Source organism: Primulina tabacum, chromosome 6 (genome assembly GCF_025594145.1).
Source record: "Primulina tabacum isolate GXHZ01 chromosome 6, ASM2559414v2, whole genome shotgun sequence".
NCBI classification, from domain to species: Eukaryota; Viridiplantae; Streptophyta; class Magnoliopsida; order Lamiales; family Gesneriaceae; genus Primulina; species Primulina tabacum.
This window is the reverse complement of record NC_134555.1, coordinates 11,213,903-11,232,416: the sequence shown is the minus strand read 5'-3', so window position 1 is coordinate 11,232,416 and position 18,514 is coordinate 11,213,903. Positions and strand designations below refer to the sequence as shown.

Genomic DNA, 18,514 nt, shown 5'->3' with positions numbered 1-18,514 from the left:
AGTGGTGAAATATCTAGGAAGCTGAGTGATGTGGTATAAATCGAGGCTAGATCCACAAATTCATATCATACTTTGACTTCCTTAGGATAAGAATTTGGTTTCATCCATATCCTAGTATACTTTCCTGTTATATCAACTCAGATTGTTGCTGAGTTGATACTTATTCTTGTTTTCATTTTCTCTCAGTTGTATTGATATGTCTGAAATTGAGAAACTATAAGCTCGTTAGTACAAACCTTGGATTTTCTCTTGTCGGTTTGAGGTCTAAGTTTGATCTCCCTCTTTCTTCTATCCTCGATGTGAAGGATTGACTTGAAGGCTCGAGATAAGAATCCAGATCTTCATTTTTTGCTTGGTCGACTCATCTAAAGATGATATCAAACTTATCCCTTGGGCTAGAGATACTTGAGTCCCCTGCTACAGGTAATGAGCCATGTAGTCGAAAATCTCCTTTTGCAACACATATCATAGTTGAGTATAAGCCTGTTAACAACCTGCTATTCGATCAGATACAATGCTCTTATCAACTTGTTGTATCCTACCCGCAACTTCTGTGTAAGACCGACCGCTTTTCGCTTTATCAAAAGTTATAGATTGTTGTAATAGTATAACTCAAATTTTTTAAATTGTACAATATTATAAGTACCACATTTCGATTTATTTATCAGCAGGGACAATTATTGCACCAAACAATTTCTCTCTCAATAATTTCACTCATTGCAATCAATGATAATCGAACCCGTGACCTTGTCTCCGATACCAATTATCATTTATAGGACTGAACATTTGCCGTTTTACCAAAAGTTATAGCTGGTGGTAATAGTGTAACCCAAATCTTTTAAATTATAAAACAGCACAAGCACTACGTTTCGATTTCTTTACTAGAAGGGCAATTATTGCACCAATATTCTGCATTTAGGGCAAGCTTGTTAAATTCAGTTTGAAGCATTTCAAGGTGTTACCTCAAATTACTCTGGATTTTCATGATGTCATCGACATTAGTGATGTCTCGTGTTAAGAAATTTGCATGAATATTTTCATGAGATTTAATAATGAAAATATCAAAAATTTCATTCTGACATAAAGCCTGTCATTTTAATAATATAACATTCTCGAATTTAGATTCAATTCTATTTTTCAAGAAATCTTTCACCAGTGTATTATCAACTTTAAGGTAAATTTCTTTGCAAGTAAAAATAATGGTCATTTTTCAAAAACTCTTTCTGGTGTGAGCTTTGTAAGAACTGCTGTCCACCAATGATAACCGACATCTGTATATAATAGAAGATCATCTTGATCTTGAGGAATAATAATTTTTGGAAGATTTTGCAAATCTATTTTAGTTGGCTAAGTCCACTTGTATGTTCTTTTGTCCATTAAATATTGTATTTTTCAGTAATATATTGAAAAATTTCCTATGTTTTACTAGGTTCTTAATCAACATTCGAGCAAAGTTAAAAACTCCTAAGAAACTTTAAAGTTGTTTATTCTCTTTTAGTTCATCTGGAAAATTCTACATCTTTTCCACTATGTGTTCTTGCAGAATTATTATCGACTCATATATTTCTAATCCGAGGAATTCAATCTTCCTTGTAGCAATGACTGTCTTCTTTTCAGATAAGACTAGTTCTTATTTTTTACAAACTTTAGAGAAAATCTCTAAATGTTTAATATGTTAGTCCATATTTTTATATATTATTAAAACATCATCAATATAAACAAATATAGATTAAAATAATCTTTAAATAGATTATATATTTTTCTTTGAAATATTTAGGGTATATTAGCCAAATTTATCGGTAAATCTTTTCAAATATATGGAGAAAGCTCTGAATTTCTTGATTTCTCCCTTCATCTCGATCTAATAAAATCCATGCTTACAATCAAATAAAGGGAACATTTTTTTGTTGCTTGTACAATTTATTAAATGATCTCTAATAGGTATGAAATATCCATCAAATTCCAGAATTTTATTAATATTTTTATAATTGATAATTAATATGGGTTTATTCCTTTTGATTTTACCATGAATTCTTACCAAGAAATCCGGACTATTGTATAGTGATATTGTTGTTTTGATTGAACCAAGCTTTAAATATTCCTTGATAATAATCTACATATCTTTTTTATTAATTATATTCATCGGGATAGGCTTGGATCTAACGAACTCATATTCATTGACTTCCTTAATTTTTAGGGTGACTTGGAGCTGGTTCTTTTTCCACCATGCCAATGGATCTTCATTGTAGTTATCTTTGATCATTATCTTTACATCTTCTATGGATACTTTTGATTCAAACTCTACATCCTTCTAGTGTAAAGCTATTTTGAGGAATTATAATGGATTGAGTTTTGATCTTATCTTAATTTGAGCATTGTTTTCCAAACTGTCTAGAATATTTAATTTTTGGGTTTAGTAGTTTTCATTTATCATCATGCTTGCTGCAAAACAGGATTGACAATTTTCAGAAAAATGACTTAGTCTCTGTATTCTGACTTTATGATTACATGATGTTATGAACACTAATTGTCTAATCTCATTTTCATGTGTGTAGGATTTAAACATTTTCAATAAGTTATTTCTTAGCAAAATGTCTGCTATTGTATCATGAAAATAAATCGGTGGTATTTTCACATTGAACCAAGGTGTCTGTACAGTACATTTGATTAATATTTTGGTCTTCTTAGTTTCTTTACATAAAATCAAGATTTGTATAGAAAAATCTCATCCAGTTATTTGAGTAATTCTTCTTCAAAATCTTTTGGAAAAATTCATCTTCTAGATGTACAGATTTTAGCATTTGAATCGATATAAGCAGTAAATTATTTTGCTTTATATTGTTCATATAACATAAAAACTGGAATGTATATCGAAAATGGACTCGTGTTCCTTGATTTTCCATATTCGATCTTCTGACATGAATTCCATTTCATTCTATAATCGTTTCCAAGGTTTGTGTTTTTCAAGAAACTCCAATCCAAGAACCAATTGATATGGTTTTTTTCTTGGAATTCCTTTTATATGAACTTCCAATTCATCGATTTTTATTATTCCTTGGTAAGTTTCTATCATAGGTTGCTCCAAATAATACATATCATTATAAGGAAATGATTTCATGGTCTAGTATAATAATTTTTTAATAAGATAGAATCAATGGTAGTTCGGACTTTTTTTTGAAAATATTTATGATTTGAGGACCAATTTGGGCAAACTTTTTGAAACATAAAAGATTAATTTGGGATAGTTGAAAAAAATGGGATTGGATTGGGTTTTTGCCCAGGTAAAAAAAATTATTATGAAATTTATAATGATAAAAATGTTATTTAACCGTAGTTTTTGGATGAGTTGTAATTTGGTTGGATTTTAAATATATTAATCTCTAATAAATATATTTTAATTATCACCAATATAAAACACAATGATATTTGTAAGGAAACCCAATTTCATTCCCAAAATTCTATTACATGTACTTATACCATGCATTATGATATTTCTTTGCCTAATACCATATTATGAATGGCAATTACACATGTACAATGTATTTATAAAAATTAACTTGATAATTATGAAAACATGATCAATTGTATCTTGATATATCTAAATGAAAATTAATAATTCTAATTATATGATATTTTAACTATATACGAAGTTAGATGTCTATATCATTTTATTTCATAACAAATTTCAAAACTATTTATATTATATAAATTAATTTAAAAGTTGATTAAATAAAAAATTGTACACACACATAAGAACATCCATATTTGGAGTGTCATGTTATCCACATTTAAAATATCCACCGTCATGGATCATTGGATGACGTGCCAAATTTATGTTCAGTATAAAAGTTTTTTTTAAAAATAAAAATTAAAAAGAGATGCTGCAACTTGAGGTTCAGGTTACAGAATGTAACGTGCGTGTTGCATTGCAGACAACGCAGCAACTTTTTTATCCCAGAAAAAAAAAACTATATACCAAATTTTTTTTGAAATAGATTAAAATTTCTGTCATTTTTTAGAGATTTTTTGAATTTTTCAAACATCGACGAAAATTCAAGAGGAGAAAATTCAAGAGTTCGTCTGAATCTATGACAATCTCCATTTCCATTTCTCACATAATACTCGTATAGTTTGCAACCTTTTCAATACAAATCACCATATTCTCCTAATTTTCAAAGTTATCTAAATTTCTCGAGTAATACCCTCTAGCTTCGTGGAATATGAAACTTCTCTTACACATATTTCTACAAAATATACTATTTTTTTCATAAATATACTTTAAAATTACTCACACATACAAAATAAATCATATTAAAAACTCCGAAATGCATAAAATCTCATAAACCGTCAACTGTAAAATCAAATATCAATTTAAAGAAAAATTCAACCTCCAACTTCAAACCATATTATAAAATTTTTATAAAATAAATACTCAAACTTTTTTTAAAACTTTAAACTCAATGCGAAAATGCTAATATCCCTGGGGAGTGTATTGCAGGATCCGATCCACTCAAATGTCAGTGCCTCTCTTAATATCATACTCACCTGCGATCATCCGAACCTAGTGAGTCTAATGACTCAACGCGTCCTAACCATAAATAACAAATATTATATATACAAGCACATGCAGCTTTAAAATAAATCATTGACTATAATAGGCTGATATAAAAACTCGTAAGCATTAAAATCGTAAATCATTTAAGCATGAAATATCACAAATCATTTCATCAACATATATCATTTTGAGTAAAGTTTGATAATTGAAAGTGACTATCCTTTATCCTTTATCATTCATCCTCTGGTCGACTGATCAGTTTATATACACCAAGTACCTGGGGGCGGTGCGGGGCATCAGCAACTCTCGTCACAAACCAGTAAGTTCACCGTTCCTTCTTAAAATGGATCTCCCACCTATCCTTTATGTCACAGTCAATCACTTCCTTCAAAATATTTTTATTTTCTCATTTAAAATATATTTTCTTCCAAAAATCGTTAAAATAACATTTTTCAGGAAAATTGTTTAGCATCAACATATATTGTAAATTATCATATTTTCATCATAAAAATTTTAAAATATCATTTTTTATCATGTATTATGATTTCTTGGGACACTACCAGGACATTCGAACTATCCAGGATGTAAAATGACCATTTTACCCCTGGACCCCGAACTTCCTGTTTTTGACTTTTTCTTACTTTTCTTGACTTGAGCTTATTCCGAACCATCATATAAAATTATTTTTGGACTTCTAATAATTTTCTTAAACATAAACCCGAGCCTCTCCATTTAATTACTTAATAGCTAAACCGTATAGCGTTTTGAATCCGAATAAATTCATAACTTAATATTTTCTTCTCAAAATTTAAACATAGACTTTTCATCCCTAAACTACCCCCGTGAGCTACGAACCAACCCCCCATGGACCCGGTTCGAACCCTTTCCCTTCCTCTAAGCCATAATTATGCCTACTTTCTTCCTAGAACCCATATGCAGAGACAAACCCTGAACCACCGTCGAGCCACCTTGGACCACGGCTGGACCAGGCCCTAGCCTACCCTTAAGCTTGCAGCTGCCATATCTCCTCCAAGCCATCCTTTCCCAGCCACCCTACCAGAACCTACTGGACCAGCCACTGACCAACCCTAACCGTGCATAGCCTCTCTCGCCTAGCATTTCCAAAAACCGAACCCAACTCTCTTCGTGGTGGCCGCGGCTCCTCTTCTTCGTCCATCAATGATCCCAGCCCTGATAGCCCTCTACCTAGCCCTTGTACACAGCCTTCACAGGGCCTTGACCAAGTCTGGTAAAGCCATGGTGCAGCCATGACCGAACCATCCCAAGCCAAGGGCCCCAAACCCTAGAAACCCTAGTTTCTATTGCCCCTTCGCCAAACGACTCTCCTAGTTTCTGTCCAATGATCATTTAGTACTAAACGAAACTTTTCCCGTCCCTTAAGCATAATCCAACGGCAGCGTGTCCCTTGGAATTCATATCACATCTCAAACAAGTATAAAACATCAAAACTTTGAAAATAATCATTTAAACGTTGAATAATTTGATCAATGACATTTTTCATGCTTTCAAACATACAACGAACTTATTATGATTTGAATGATGTGAAAATAAAGGTTTGAACCTTGCCTTTGCGTTAACAACGCTCGAATAATAAATCATTGGCGTGGGGTGGCGAAGTAGAGCGACCGGGGGATGTCTAGTAAAACGTCAACTACTCGTTTTCTTTAAAACGTACTAGAATTTATTTTTTTTAATCTCCATAATTCAAAATATACATACATATATATATATATATATATATATACTTTAAAATACCTTGCCACCATTTTTAAAATAAAACAACCAACTAACATTTGAAAATTCAAAGAAAAATAGTTTAAATCATAAAATCGTCAAACATTTTGCCAAACTTAAAAACATTATTTGAAAAGTATAGCTCATACTATAACCTCTCAAAACCACTCATAAACATAAATAAATTATCGTAAAAATATTTTTAACATAACTTAAAATCATAAATCATAACTTGCGGAATACTAGCGTCGGTCCTCGAGTTATATGCACCTTCAGTCCAGTCAGACAAACCATCAAGACCTCCATGAACATAATCATCATAATCACCTACATCAATCACACCTAGTGAGTCTAAAGACTCAACACACCATAATCTTGATAACAAGTAATACATATACATATCACATGCACCTTCAAAATACTTTTACTTAAAATAACATTTTCATGAAGATTCATAAACTTTAAACTTAAAAATTTCCGTAAACATTTTCATTAAACATAAACTTTGAATGAAAATATTTTCATAATGATGCATCAATTTTAAACATAAATATTTTCATAAACATTTTCGTAAACTTTTTCATATCCTCATAAACATATTCATACGAACATGCATAACATAAACCTCAACATTTTCTTTTTTATCATTTATCCTTTTATCATGAGCATATACATTTTCCTTTTCCTAATTTCATAACATAAATCTTTTCATCATGAGTACATGCATATTTCCTTTTTTATTGAATTCAGATCGTTAATTGTGACTTTTCTCATCCTCAAAAGTCGATAGATCCATCTACATGAAACCACAGTACTCGGCGGCGGGGATATCAGCGAGTACTCTCTCGTCAACTGAGCCTTGGCCTATCCTCATCAATTGGAAATACGATCGTCGAGCTTCCTCTGGACCTTCTCCCATAAATGGGCTCCCTCTGGAGCCTTTTTCCTCACGATATCCCCATTCTTATCCTCAGATCCTCAATAGTCACAATTACTTCACTTCTTTCAACGTTTTACATTTTCATCACTTTATAAAATCATGCATTTAATATCATTTTCCTTTTAAAAACAAGCATGCAACATATCTTTTAACGTTATCGTTTTATCATAAAAATTGATAATCGTTTAAAATAAACATTTGAACATATTAAAAATCCATAACATTTAAAATAAAATTTTAACATCATAAACCTTTAAAATAACATTTTGACATGTTAAATCATAAACATTTAAAATAAACATTTTGACATAAAAATCCCTAAACATATAAAATTTCATAAACATTTAAAATAATCATTTTAACATATAAAATTTCATAACATCCATAACCATTGAAAATAATAATATTAGCACATAAAACAGCATTAAGGGCACTGAAATTTCACATTTTTGACATTTTATTAATTTCATTGACTCTAACATGTCTCAAATAATTATTTAAGCTTACATGAATTTTCTCATATTTTTATTTAGCATAAATCGAGGTCTTTTAATTTAATATTTAAATAAGACGTATTACTGCGTTTTAATCCCGAATTAAACCAAATCTTAATATAAAATTCCCAAATTACAAACTTAGACTTTTAATAATTATTTGAGCTTAAATATAATTTTCCATAATTTTATAAAGTTTAAATCTAGGCGTTTCAATTAATTCTTTAATTATCATTTCGTACAGTGATAAAATCTCGGATAAATCCAAAACTCATTATTTTGATCACAAATTTTAAACATAAAATTTTTATTATTTATTCTACCCTTTCAAGTCATGAGGATTTCATTCTGTGGTGGGAGATCAAATGTCATACTCATTTCTTAGAGTTAGTCTTACTCAATCTGCCATTTCACCTCCTGTTAAAAAAAAAAATGTATGTGGTATTTGTTTATTGCTGAGGACTATTCTGACAGCTAGCTTTACAACGGGTTATCGTGAATGAGTTGTTCAATGGATTGATTTTTCAATTTCGAAAAAAATTGACATTCTGGCAGCTAGCTTCACATTTTTGGATTTTTACTCTGTTTTCATCTAGTATAATTATGAGGATTTCAGTTTAAGTTTGTCTTAGATGATATCTCATTATCTTGTGAATATTTTCTTTATGAGAGCTCGTTTTCTTGTAAATTGTTGGGCAAATGGATATTTACACAGTTTTATTGTATAACTTTTTCTTATTTATTGTAATATTTTCAGGTTTTGATTAAATCCACATTGAAGAAAGTTAGAGTCCTTGAACCAGTTTGAAGAAAACCTTCATCTAGCGGTGGATAATACAAAAATTTATCTTTACATTTTTTGGGATTTTGCTATATTGAAATGGATAAATCCTGGATTCACTCGGATAGAAGGTCCAAACAATATGAGGAGGGTGTGGAACAGTTCATTAAAGATTGTTTACAAAATCTCCACATCGACCCCAATTTAATTCACTGTCCTTGTTGCAAATGTAAAAATCTGAGAAAAGGAACAGTTAAGTTCATTCGAGAGCATCTTTATTTCCATGGTTTTAGTCAAAATTATGTGAATTGGATTTGGCATGGTGAGTCTACTGAAAATGATAGAGTAAATTTGAGTACCAACCAAGAGCCAGTTGATAATTATCATGACGACTTTGAAACCGCTAATATGTGTGAGGCAGCATATGATAATTATATAGAAAATCCAGAAGCGTTTATGAAATTTTTGGAGGAAGCACAGAAACCGTTGTACAATGGATGTAAACGTTACACAAATTTGAGTGCACTTGTGAAACTGTACAATACCAAAGCAAGGCATGGGATGAGTGATGCTCTATTTTCAGATATACTAATGGATTTTGGGGATATGCTGCCAGATAATCACAATCTACCATCCAAAATGTATGATGTAAAAAAGACATTGAGTTGTTTGGCGTTTACCCATGAAAAGATTCATGCTTGTTCCAATGATTGCATCCTTTATAGGAAGCAATATAAAGACTGTGTAAGTTGCCCTAAATTCCCGAGGTGGAAGCTAACCAAGAATAAAGTTGAGAAGAAAGGTGTTCCTGCTAAGGTGGTGTGGTATTTTCCTCCCATACCAAGATTTAAGCGCATGTTTAAATCTTTAGAGACCTCAAAAAATATAACATGGCATGCAGAAAACACAGGAGTTGCTGGTCAGTTACGTCATCCATCTGATTCACCATCTTGGAAGTTGGTGGTTCATATGTGGCCCGACTTCGAAAGTGAGCCAAGAAATCTTCGCCTAGCACTTGCAGCTGATGGCATTAATCCTTATAGCAACCTTAGTAGTCGGTACAGCTGCTGGCCAATCATGTTGGCAACCTATAATCTGCCTCCAAATATGTGTATGAAGAGGAAATTCATCATGCTAACCATGCTCATTTCAGGGCCTAAACAACCAGGAAACGATATAGATGTCTATCTAGCGGTGCTAATTGAAGATTTGCAACGATTGTGGGAAGGAGTTGATGGCGTCTATGATGCTTATCGAAGACAATTTTTCACTCTTAAAGCAGTCTTATTATGGACCATCAATGACTTTCCTGCCTACGGTAACTTTAGTGGATGTACTACACATGGTTATTATGCATGTCCAGTATGCGGAGAAGATACTTATGCAAAGCATTTGGAAAATAGGAAGAAAATGTCATTTTTTGGTCATAGACGATTCCTACAACGGTTTCATCCTTATCGGAGGCAAAACAAGGAGTTCAATGGCATGGAAGAACATGGAGAAGCATCTGCACCATTATCTGGAGTTACCTTGTCCGAAAAGCTTTCGGGCATTAGGTGTGAGTTTGGAAAGAAGATTAGTGTGAATGGTAAAAGGAAAATGAATGCAAAGGAGAATAATGTGGAAGACAGTAAAGAAGAAAAAGATTTCAGAGCAACAGATTTCAGAAAATGTTGGAAAAAGAAGTCAATTTTTTTCAATCTTCCGTATTGGAAACACTTGCATGTTAGGCATTGTCTCGATTTGATGCATATTGAGAAAAATGTCTTTGAATCCCTCATTAATATTTGATGAATGTTAAAGGAAAAACTAAGGACAATGTGGCAGCTAGGTTGGATATGGTTAAAATGAGAGTTAGGCCTGAATTGGCCCCTAAATTTGGTGAAAAAAGAACATATCTTCCTCCTGCCGCATGCTCATTCACAAAAAAAGAAAATTTACAAGTCTGTCAGTCGTTAATGGATATAAAAGTTCCTGAAGGTTTCTCATCGAACATGAAGAATCTTGTGTGCATGTCTGAGCTGAAGTTCATAAGCTTGAAATCTCATGACTGTCATGTCTTAATGCAGTATTTCCTACCAATACTTATGCGTGATGCACTACCAAAACATGTTAGATATGCAATCATAAGATTATGCTTCTTCTTCAAAGATATTTGTTGCAAGGTTATAGCTGTAGCCAAGTTAGATAAGCTGCAATTTGACTTGGTTGTTACGCTCTGCTTATTGGAGCAGTATTTTCCCCCTTCTTTCTTCGATGTCATGCTTCACTTAACAATCCATATTGTTCGAGAAGTCCGATTATGTGGACCGGTTTATTTCCGATATATGTATCCATTCGAAAGATACATGAAAGTGCTTAAGAGTTATGTAGGCAGTCAAAAACATCCTGGAGGTTGCATTGTTCAGAGATATTCAGCCGAAGAAGCAGTTGAGTTTTGTTCGGAATACCTCAATGATCTTGATCCTGTTGGGGTCCCTCAATCAAATCGAGACCCCAAAACAAACGTTCCTAGATTCTTAGCATGCAAATTACCAATTATAGTGCAACAACTGTGCTGGAAAATACGGAAGAAGTATCTCCCTACATAATGTAAGTGTACTGTGTTAATTTATTATTTTTCACACTGTTATTGTCAATATCTACTGTCTGACACAAATTTATATATAAATATTTCCATAGTGAACATAAAACCTTCTTGAAGTCAATGTTTCCGGAAAAAAACACAGACGAAAGGTGGATACAAGATGCTCACAACAAGAGGTTCATTGATTGGTTTCGTGCAAAGGTTAGGTGGATGCAAAAATATTTTTCATGCATTTTGCGTTGAACAAGTTGTAACTACTATTTTTATCACCCTAATCAAATTGAATGCGTGTCAGGTTGCTGGTGAAATAGACAGATGCAATGGTGGAACAACATCTACATTGACATGGCTGGCTCATGGACCACGTTCACACGTCATTAAGTATAGTAGTTATGTGATAAATGGTAATTTATACCAAACAAAGGTGCGGGATGATGAGAGAGTTTTCCAAAACAGTGGGGTTTCTCTTGTTTCCAGCACCATGCTTGTCTATAGTGCCAAAGATAAGAATCCTCTAATCGCTGATAGGTAAACTAACTGCAGCTGCGAGATGGGGAAAAAACGAAGATTGATTATGATGACATGGGGAGGCCAACATACAATGCAAATGGAAGGGCTTTACAATCATACATTGGCTCTGTTGCTAGATCCATGGTGCCAATCAATATAAAGTCCTGGCCTGATGTTCCAGAAAACATAAAACAAAAAGTGTGGGAAGAGATCTCGGTAAGTACATGATTAAATTTTGGTGTTCATTTGAATTTGTTAAAAAAGGATAGATTATATATACAATAATTTGTCATTTCAGAATTTGCTACCTTGATCAATTTTTTTACTATACTTCATGCTATTTTGATGAACTTGGTTGATTAGAGTAATACGCTGATATGTACATATTAATTTGAACATGAATGTATATACGATATGAAATAGTACCAACTAATACTTTTTAAAGCATAATGTTTTCGAACTAGCGCCACAAAGTGAGTCTGCTGTGATGAGTTCAGCAGCACAAAAGTGGCGAGATTTCAAAAACAAATTGACTAGTAGATTTGTTTGGTCGAATAGAAAAAATCCTGAAAAGTTGATTTCTCCACCAAGTCAGTATCAACTCCCAATAGCATATTAGAAAGCATTTGTGGATGCGAGACTAGATCCATCATGGGAGGTACTTTAAGAATTTTCATGTTTACTTTAAGGATTAATAATTTCCATACTTAACTGAAGAACACAATGATGTAGGTTACTCACTAAAAACAAAAAAAACGGACTATGCATTGTAAATATCACCACAAAATGTCTCGCAAAGGTTACATCGGCTTGGAGGCTGAACTGGTAAGCTATAAAGCATTCTATTTATCATTTTCATCAAGTTCTTCATGTTCTTAAGATGATAAATTTTGGAATTGTAGAGAGAGAAAAACATAATTGCTGAAGATGAAGAAGTTGATAGATCGGTGCTTTGGTGTAAAGCACTGGAAGACAAATCTGGCAACATAACAAATGTGGAGACATCAGAAGTCGTCGAAAAAATTGTAAATGTTTAGTTTTATTCAATTTCCATATTTCCTAGATAAATAAAACTGTGGTTTTTGGATTGATTTGTTATGTCTCTAATTGCATGATGACTTGTTGGAAAAAAAACTCAAAGGAGAGTTCAAATCTTCTGGAATGAATGATGTGCTAACCACTGCCTTAGGAAGCAAAGAACGCTATGGGAGGGTTCGAGGCATGGGAGGGTTTGTAAAACCTCAAGTATTCTTTAAAACTCCAAGAAAGAAGAGGGAATTAGTCCCAAAGCTATCATCGAAAACTTCAAAGAACAATTGGAAGAGACTAAGAGTTTAAAGGCAGAATTGGAGAAATTGAAGGCTCAACTTGCTAGTGTTATGCCTGTCATCAATGATCGAACTTCCGAGACTGCAGCATCAAACAAGTGCTCAGACATGAAAGATCCAAAACTGTCAGATGATGTGGAAGAAGTTTATGAATGCGACACTTCAAATATGAAGGTTCTATGTTTCTTGATTTCAAGTTAAATGACTTTTTTTTACAATCATATATTTATATATATAATATCTTATTGTTCTTAAAAGGGAAAAAATGCCACCTGACTGTAAAACAACGTGAAAACGTGGTGGCGTATGGCCAATAATATCATAAGGAGGTCCAAATATCATGATCCACCATGTTCCACTTGGGGAACAAAACTTCAAGGTATCTATTGATGTTGTTTTAGATGAAGAAGCAGAACTTCCAATCCCAATTAAATCTGGACCAAGAATCGTCAAAGATCCAGTTGGAGCCATTGTTGGTTGGCCTACAGAGTTGATAATTTTTCCAACGACACATGTACTTTAAGTTTTCTCTTGATTTTTTGTTTTCAATTGTCATATATGTTGCTTGGACAATGGTTTAATTTAGAATATTTGTATGAATATTCTAAATTGTAGAAGAAGGGGAAACCTCAACTATTTGCTCTTTCGGATGTTCCTGGTCAGCTCGACAAGTTCAAGGATATTGCAAAAAAATTGCCCATGACATACAAGTATATCTACTCGCATGCTGTAAGATTGATGAATGAATCGGAGACCATATACATAGAGTTTGAGGGCGCTATGTTTGGACGTCCTAAAAACATACTGTTGCTAAGAGAATATATCTTACGGTTTATGGAGATGAGAGAGATAGACGCCAGACAAATTTTGGTTTACATGGGGTATATTATGTCTAACTTACTATGTTTTTTGCATATTTAATATTTTATGTGGAACTTGTCCATACTTTGAAACATTTATAACCAAGTTATGTAATATTTGAGTGCAGTCACCTCTACAAATATTTGAGAGAAGAAGACAGGGCTGATTGTATTTCATTTGTGGATCCCGGAAGCATACCTACATGCCCAATTGGCAAAGATGGTCGTGATTTATCACGACATATTGCTGACCAGTTGGAAGCAGTGTGTAGAGACAGAAACTATGATATATTTATTGGACTCTACGACTAACAGAAACCGAGACGATGCATGGAAAACTATAGTGATCAAGTAAATAGTAGATTATATTGATTTTGAATGCATTCACTTATAAATATGAAAAAAAAAGATAATTTTTTACTTTTTAATTTGTAGTGGGGTCAAAATGTACAATGCCTCGAAGGGTATTTATCAAAGACCGTGTTTTAAATAATTGACGGTATGAATTGTGCCTATGTATGAAGATATGAATGGATAGTTCTTATTATTTGGATTATGATTGTTGCATTAACTTTTCAATTTCATTATATATAGGGTAATCTAAAACAAAGTGGTTCTGTTGAATGTGGATATTGTGTGATGAGGTACATGAAAGAGATAGTTGAATCTGAAAATCCACAGTTGGAAAAGATGGTAAGTTTCTTCTTTATGATATCTCTGGTTTATTATCGAGATAAACTGCTGTCATTGTGATATGTGCACATGAAGTATATATAATTATTAATTCTAGAATTTGTGCTATTAGAATTAATAGTTGAGATAATTTGTTTCCGTTGGGATATATATGAATATGGTAATATTCATTTTATGATAATTGAGATATTGTTTTGCCCTTTATTTTGTTGTTTATGATATGGTTAGTTTTGTTGTTTATATGCATATGATTTGATCTTTATTTTTGAGAGTGGTGTGTATGATATATGACCAATTGTTTATTTGTTGATATCAGTTTCTTGTTATAAACTTTACAAAGATTTGCCTTTATAAGCTACAATTAATATATAGATTTCAGTATCTTGATTTCAAAATGTAGAATTATTGTATAGTTTGAAGTGTGGAATCTCCTAAAAATTAAGCTGAAATATATCCTGAAACTGGCTCTGAATAATACATTCTCATTTGTGGATATTGTCATTTTTTTTGGATGAATGATATTATTAATCTAATGCATCTTGTACTTTTTACATTTCAGTTTGCAGGATCAATCAAGAACCAATATTACAACCAATCTCAATATGATGAAGTTAGAAGTGAATGGAGCGAATTCGTCTACTCTTATGTACGTGCTTAAATGGATCATGTGCATCATTGTGCATTTTATGAATTACTTGTGGATATACACTTTTGGTTTTGTGGATATACTTGCTGATATATTTTTGGGTTATACGTACTTGTGGTTATATTTTTGGGTTATACTTGTGGATTTGTGGATATATACTTGTGGATTGGTATATATACTTGTTGATTCGTGGAATTTCATTATTTTTAGATGTATAATTTAAGAACCAAATGACTGTATTTTAAGTTATATGTGTGTATGTGTGTATATAGTGGTAATATTGTATATTAATTAAAGTATTTTGATAAAGTGAAAATTATGTTTTTACTTCACTACTTTATTAAATTAGTGTGGTAGTGATCAAGAATTAATTCGTTAAATTAAAATTGTGTTGTAATAAAATATTATTATTTACTTTAACACTAAATTAAATGATGAAGTAATAAAATACAAAATAACTCGTCATATTAAAATTGTGTCGAAGTTAAAGAAAGAATTTACTTCACCACAACTCAATAATTGTGAAGTCGTTCTCTATTAATTACTTCACTGCAATACAAAAAAATGAAGTCTTTAAAATTGTTAATTCGACATTAAATGCAAATTGTGAAGTAACAGAAGATCAAATACTTCAACAAATAAAAGTTATGGTGAAGTTATAGAATATATTTCATCATAGTTCCATAACATCGAAGTCGTTCGCATCAATTACTTCACCAAAACATAAAATCGGTGAATTTAAACAACACATTTACTTCGTCATTCAATGTAAACTATGAAGTTATATATAGGCTATTACTTCTGCACTTTAAGAAATCGATGACGTAAAAGACGTTTTACTTCGGCATCGGTCTGATTTCGGACCGGTTTTCCCTCATTTAACCGGCCAAAGACTTCGCCAATTTCTTGGATATGACTTCAGTGATAATGCGAAGTAAAATGGTACCCTATTACTTCACGTGCGTCTACTTCGACAATTATCTACCTATGACTTCATTTAATATGCGAAGTAAATCAAATAAATTCTACTAATGTAAGTTTGTGAACATATTAGCCGGGTTGCCAATACGTTTGCATTTTTGTTGAAAAACCTACACCAAATATGAAAAAGCATCAACCCTCTTTTAAATAATTAAAATTAATTATTTAATAAAAACATTTTATATTTTTCAGCCATCGGTCTCCGTTTCTCGATCGCAACTCGAATAATCTTTAAAAATACATTTTAATGCAACCATGTAGACATAATATTTTAAACATGTCAATATGCAAAACATAATTAATCCATGCAATTAAAACATTTAATTAAAATACAAGAGAATTTAATAGCTTGCATGCATGTAATTTACATGGATCCTTTAAATTTTCAGGCCATTACATTTAGCCTTTCCAATTCTTGCTCTGAATGTTTCGAAAATTGAGTGTGTGCTCGTGTGTGTTGTGCGGCTGGAATGACTGTCCAAAAACCCTAGTTTGGTTCTTTATAATTTTCGAAAATAGGTATTTAAGTTTAGGGTTTTAGGCCTTTTTATTTTAGGACTCAATTAGGCCCTTTAATCCTAATTAATTTGGGTCCATTAAAGCCCATTTAATCATAAAATAAAAGTTTAATAAATGCATTTTAATAATAACATTCGGGCCCATAAAGTCATTCGTTTAACTAAAATCGGCTTATCGGATAAAATAAGACTTGCCTCGTAAAAAAATTTAGACTTAGCATTTTTAGAAAATTTTAATTCTATTTAATCATATTATCGAGCCTTAAAAATAATTATCGAAAAATATTTTTCTTAGTCGTCCTAGTCTCTTTTCTCCGGTCTAATATGGAATATCCGGACAAAAATCCTTAATTTCATGAAATCATGCAAAGTTTGGCAATTAAATATTTAATCATAATACAACATATCATTTAAGCATTTTAAATCAATTAAATAAAATAAATAGGCAATTTAAATAATTCTCATGCATGCGATTTACGTGGACTGATTATCGGACGTTACAGAATACATGTCTCCTGGACTATTGGCAGAGTATCCAATATTTTATGCAAGCTCCATATCATGAAATTAATCTGTTTAATTCAATCAAATGAATCGAGAAGGGCTAGTGTATATGCAAGTGTTAGTTATAAAGGGATCGAAGCAACTTATGAAGTCCGAAATTCTCAATTTCCTCAATTCTAGTCCCAAAAAGGACTTGAAAATATTACTCTCAATCAGAAAAGCGAGACGAACCAAGACTCGGATGGAGATCATGGCAAGCGAAAAACTTGGACAATAGCAAATGAGAATCTCCTTGCAACAGCATACACAATCATAAGAGAAGAACCAACAGTTGGTAATTCCCAAAAGAGAGTTTTTTTGGAAACATGTGATAGCATACTATAATAGCAATCGAGACAAAGTAGCTATAAAGAGAACTGTAGACAAAGCGAAAACACACCGGGCTTTAGTGAAAAGGATTGTGAATAGATATAATGGAATCTACAATAAATGGTACACTAATCGGCTTGAATAGAGAGCGACGATGATTTGATGATGCTGGCTCATAAAGAATACAAGGGTAACTTTAAATCTACTTTCAAATATGAACATGTGTGAAAGATTGTGAAAAATAGTCTGATGTACACTTCTCAATCCTCATGGAAATAGTTTGCATAGAAGGCAAGGACCTCCAAATCATCAGGGCACATATTGATTCATCTAATGCTAACACAATTGTTGTTGTGGATATAACAAAACTCGATCTCGTCCGATGTGATTGAAGGCCGCAAAGAGGAAAGGCAAAGAAATAGTGACCCAAATTGATGAAATTAGTCAGGCTATACAACAGCCAGTAATACATTTGGAGGAATGTAACAACAATAAGGAAGTTGATCAACTCATCCAAGCACATAAACTCCTCACACGAGGCATGCCAGATGAACAACTTCAGAACCATCGAGCGATATGTAAGCATCTCAAAAAAAGATTGAACATTTAACGTTGTTTATAATTTATGTTTTATGTCAGGTGTTTTAGTATCTGTGTGGTTTGTAATTTCTGTTTTCATGTCATGTGTTTTAATAATTCTTCTAAGGGCAAACTTGCAATAACTTCCCATCTTTGAACTCAACTTTCTCCTTACTCCCCATCCCTTCAAATCTTTATTTGAGCTCCCCAATTGTTAAAATTTCCAAAAATATTCTCAAACCTCATAATTATAGTACATGACATTGTTTTACCTATCGAGCCTATTCTTAAAGGCATATAGCCTAAAGACATGCATCTACGCAATGTTTCCAACCTATATATCATGTTCAGATGATCGATTTTTTTTTTTATAAATGACCCATCATGCTTCCGTATAATAAATTGAACAGTTTA

At 32.3% G+C, this 18,514-nt stretch overlaps 1 protein-coding gene and 2 long non-coding RNA genes across 4 annotated transcripts; all 3 read left to right on the top strand.

Annotated features, from left to right (window-relative positions):
• The first annotated feature begins 8,500 nt into the window (after positions 1 to 8,500).
• On the top strand, positions 8,501 to 15,347 carry LOC142549151 (uncharacterized). 2 transcript variants are annotated; one of them, XR_012821105.1, is made up of 4 exons: positions 8,501 to 8,571; positions 14,246 to 14,309; positions 14,405 to 14,503; positions 15,063 to 15,347. It is a non-coding gene; the product is annotated as an uncharacterized LOC142549151 (long non-coding RNA). The 2 variants fall into 2 exon arrangements; XR_012821104.1 differs by lacking the exons at positions 8,501 to 8,571; positions 14,246 to 14,309 and having other exon boundaries at positions 14,316 to 14,503.
• On the top strand, positions 11,077 to 11,631 carry LOC142549152 (uncharacterized). The gene is made up of 3 exons (XR_012821106.1): positions 11,077 to 11,117; positions 11,208 to 11,313; positions 11,408 to 11,631. It is a non-coding gene; the product is annotated as an uncharacterized LOC142549152 (long non-coding RNA).
• On the top strand, positions 12,028 to 14,122 carry LOC142548313 (uncharacterized). Its single transcript, XM_075656622.1, has 6 exons — positions 12,028 to 12,280; positions 12,355 to 12,447; positions 12,525 to 13,124; positions 13,209 to 13,464; positions 13,566 to 13,831; positions 13,939 to 14,122. Exons 4-6 carry the CDS (start codon positions 13,291 to 13,293, stop codon positions 14,120 to 14,122), a joined length of 624 nt encoding a protein of 207 aa, XP_075512737.1. The 5' UTR covers positions 12,028 to 12,280; positions 12,355 to 12,447; positions 12,525 to 13,124; positions 13,209 to 13,290.
• Positions 15,348 to 18,514: the final 3,167 nt, after the last annotated feature.

Coding starts and splice junctions, on each gene's coding strand:
- LOC142548313 (XM_075656622.1), top strand. CDS start 13,291: ATGATCCACCATGTTCCACTTGGGGAACAAAACTTCAAGGTATCTATT. Junction 13,465..13,565: donor TAATTTTTCCAACGACACAT/GTACTTTAAGTT, acceptor TCTAAATTGTAG/AAGAAGGGGAAACCTCAACT. Junction 13,832..13,938: donor CAAATTTTGGTTTACATGGG/GTATATTATGTC, acceptor ATTTGAGTGCAG/TCACCTCTACAAATATTTGA.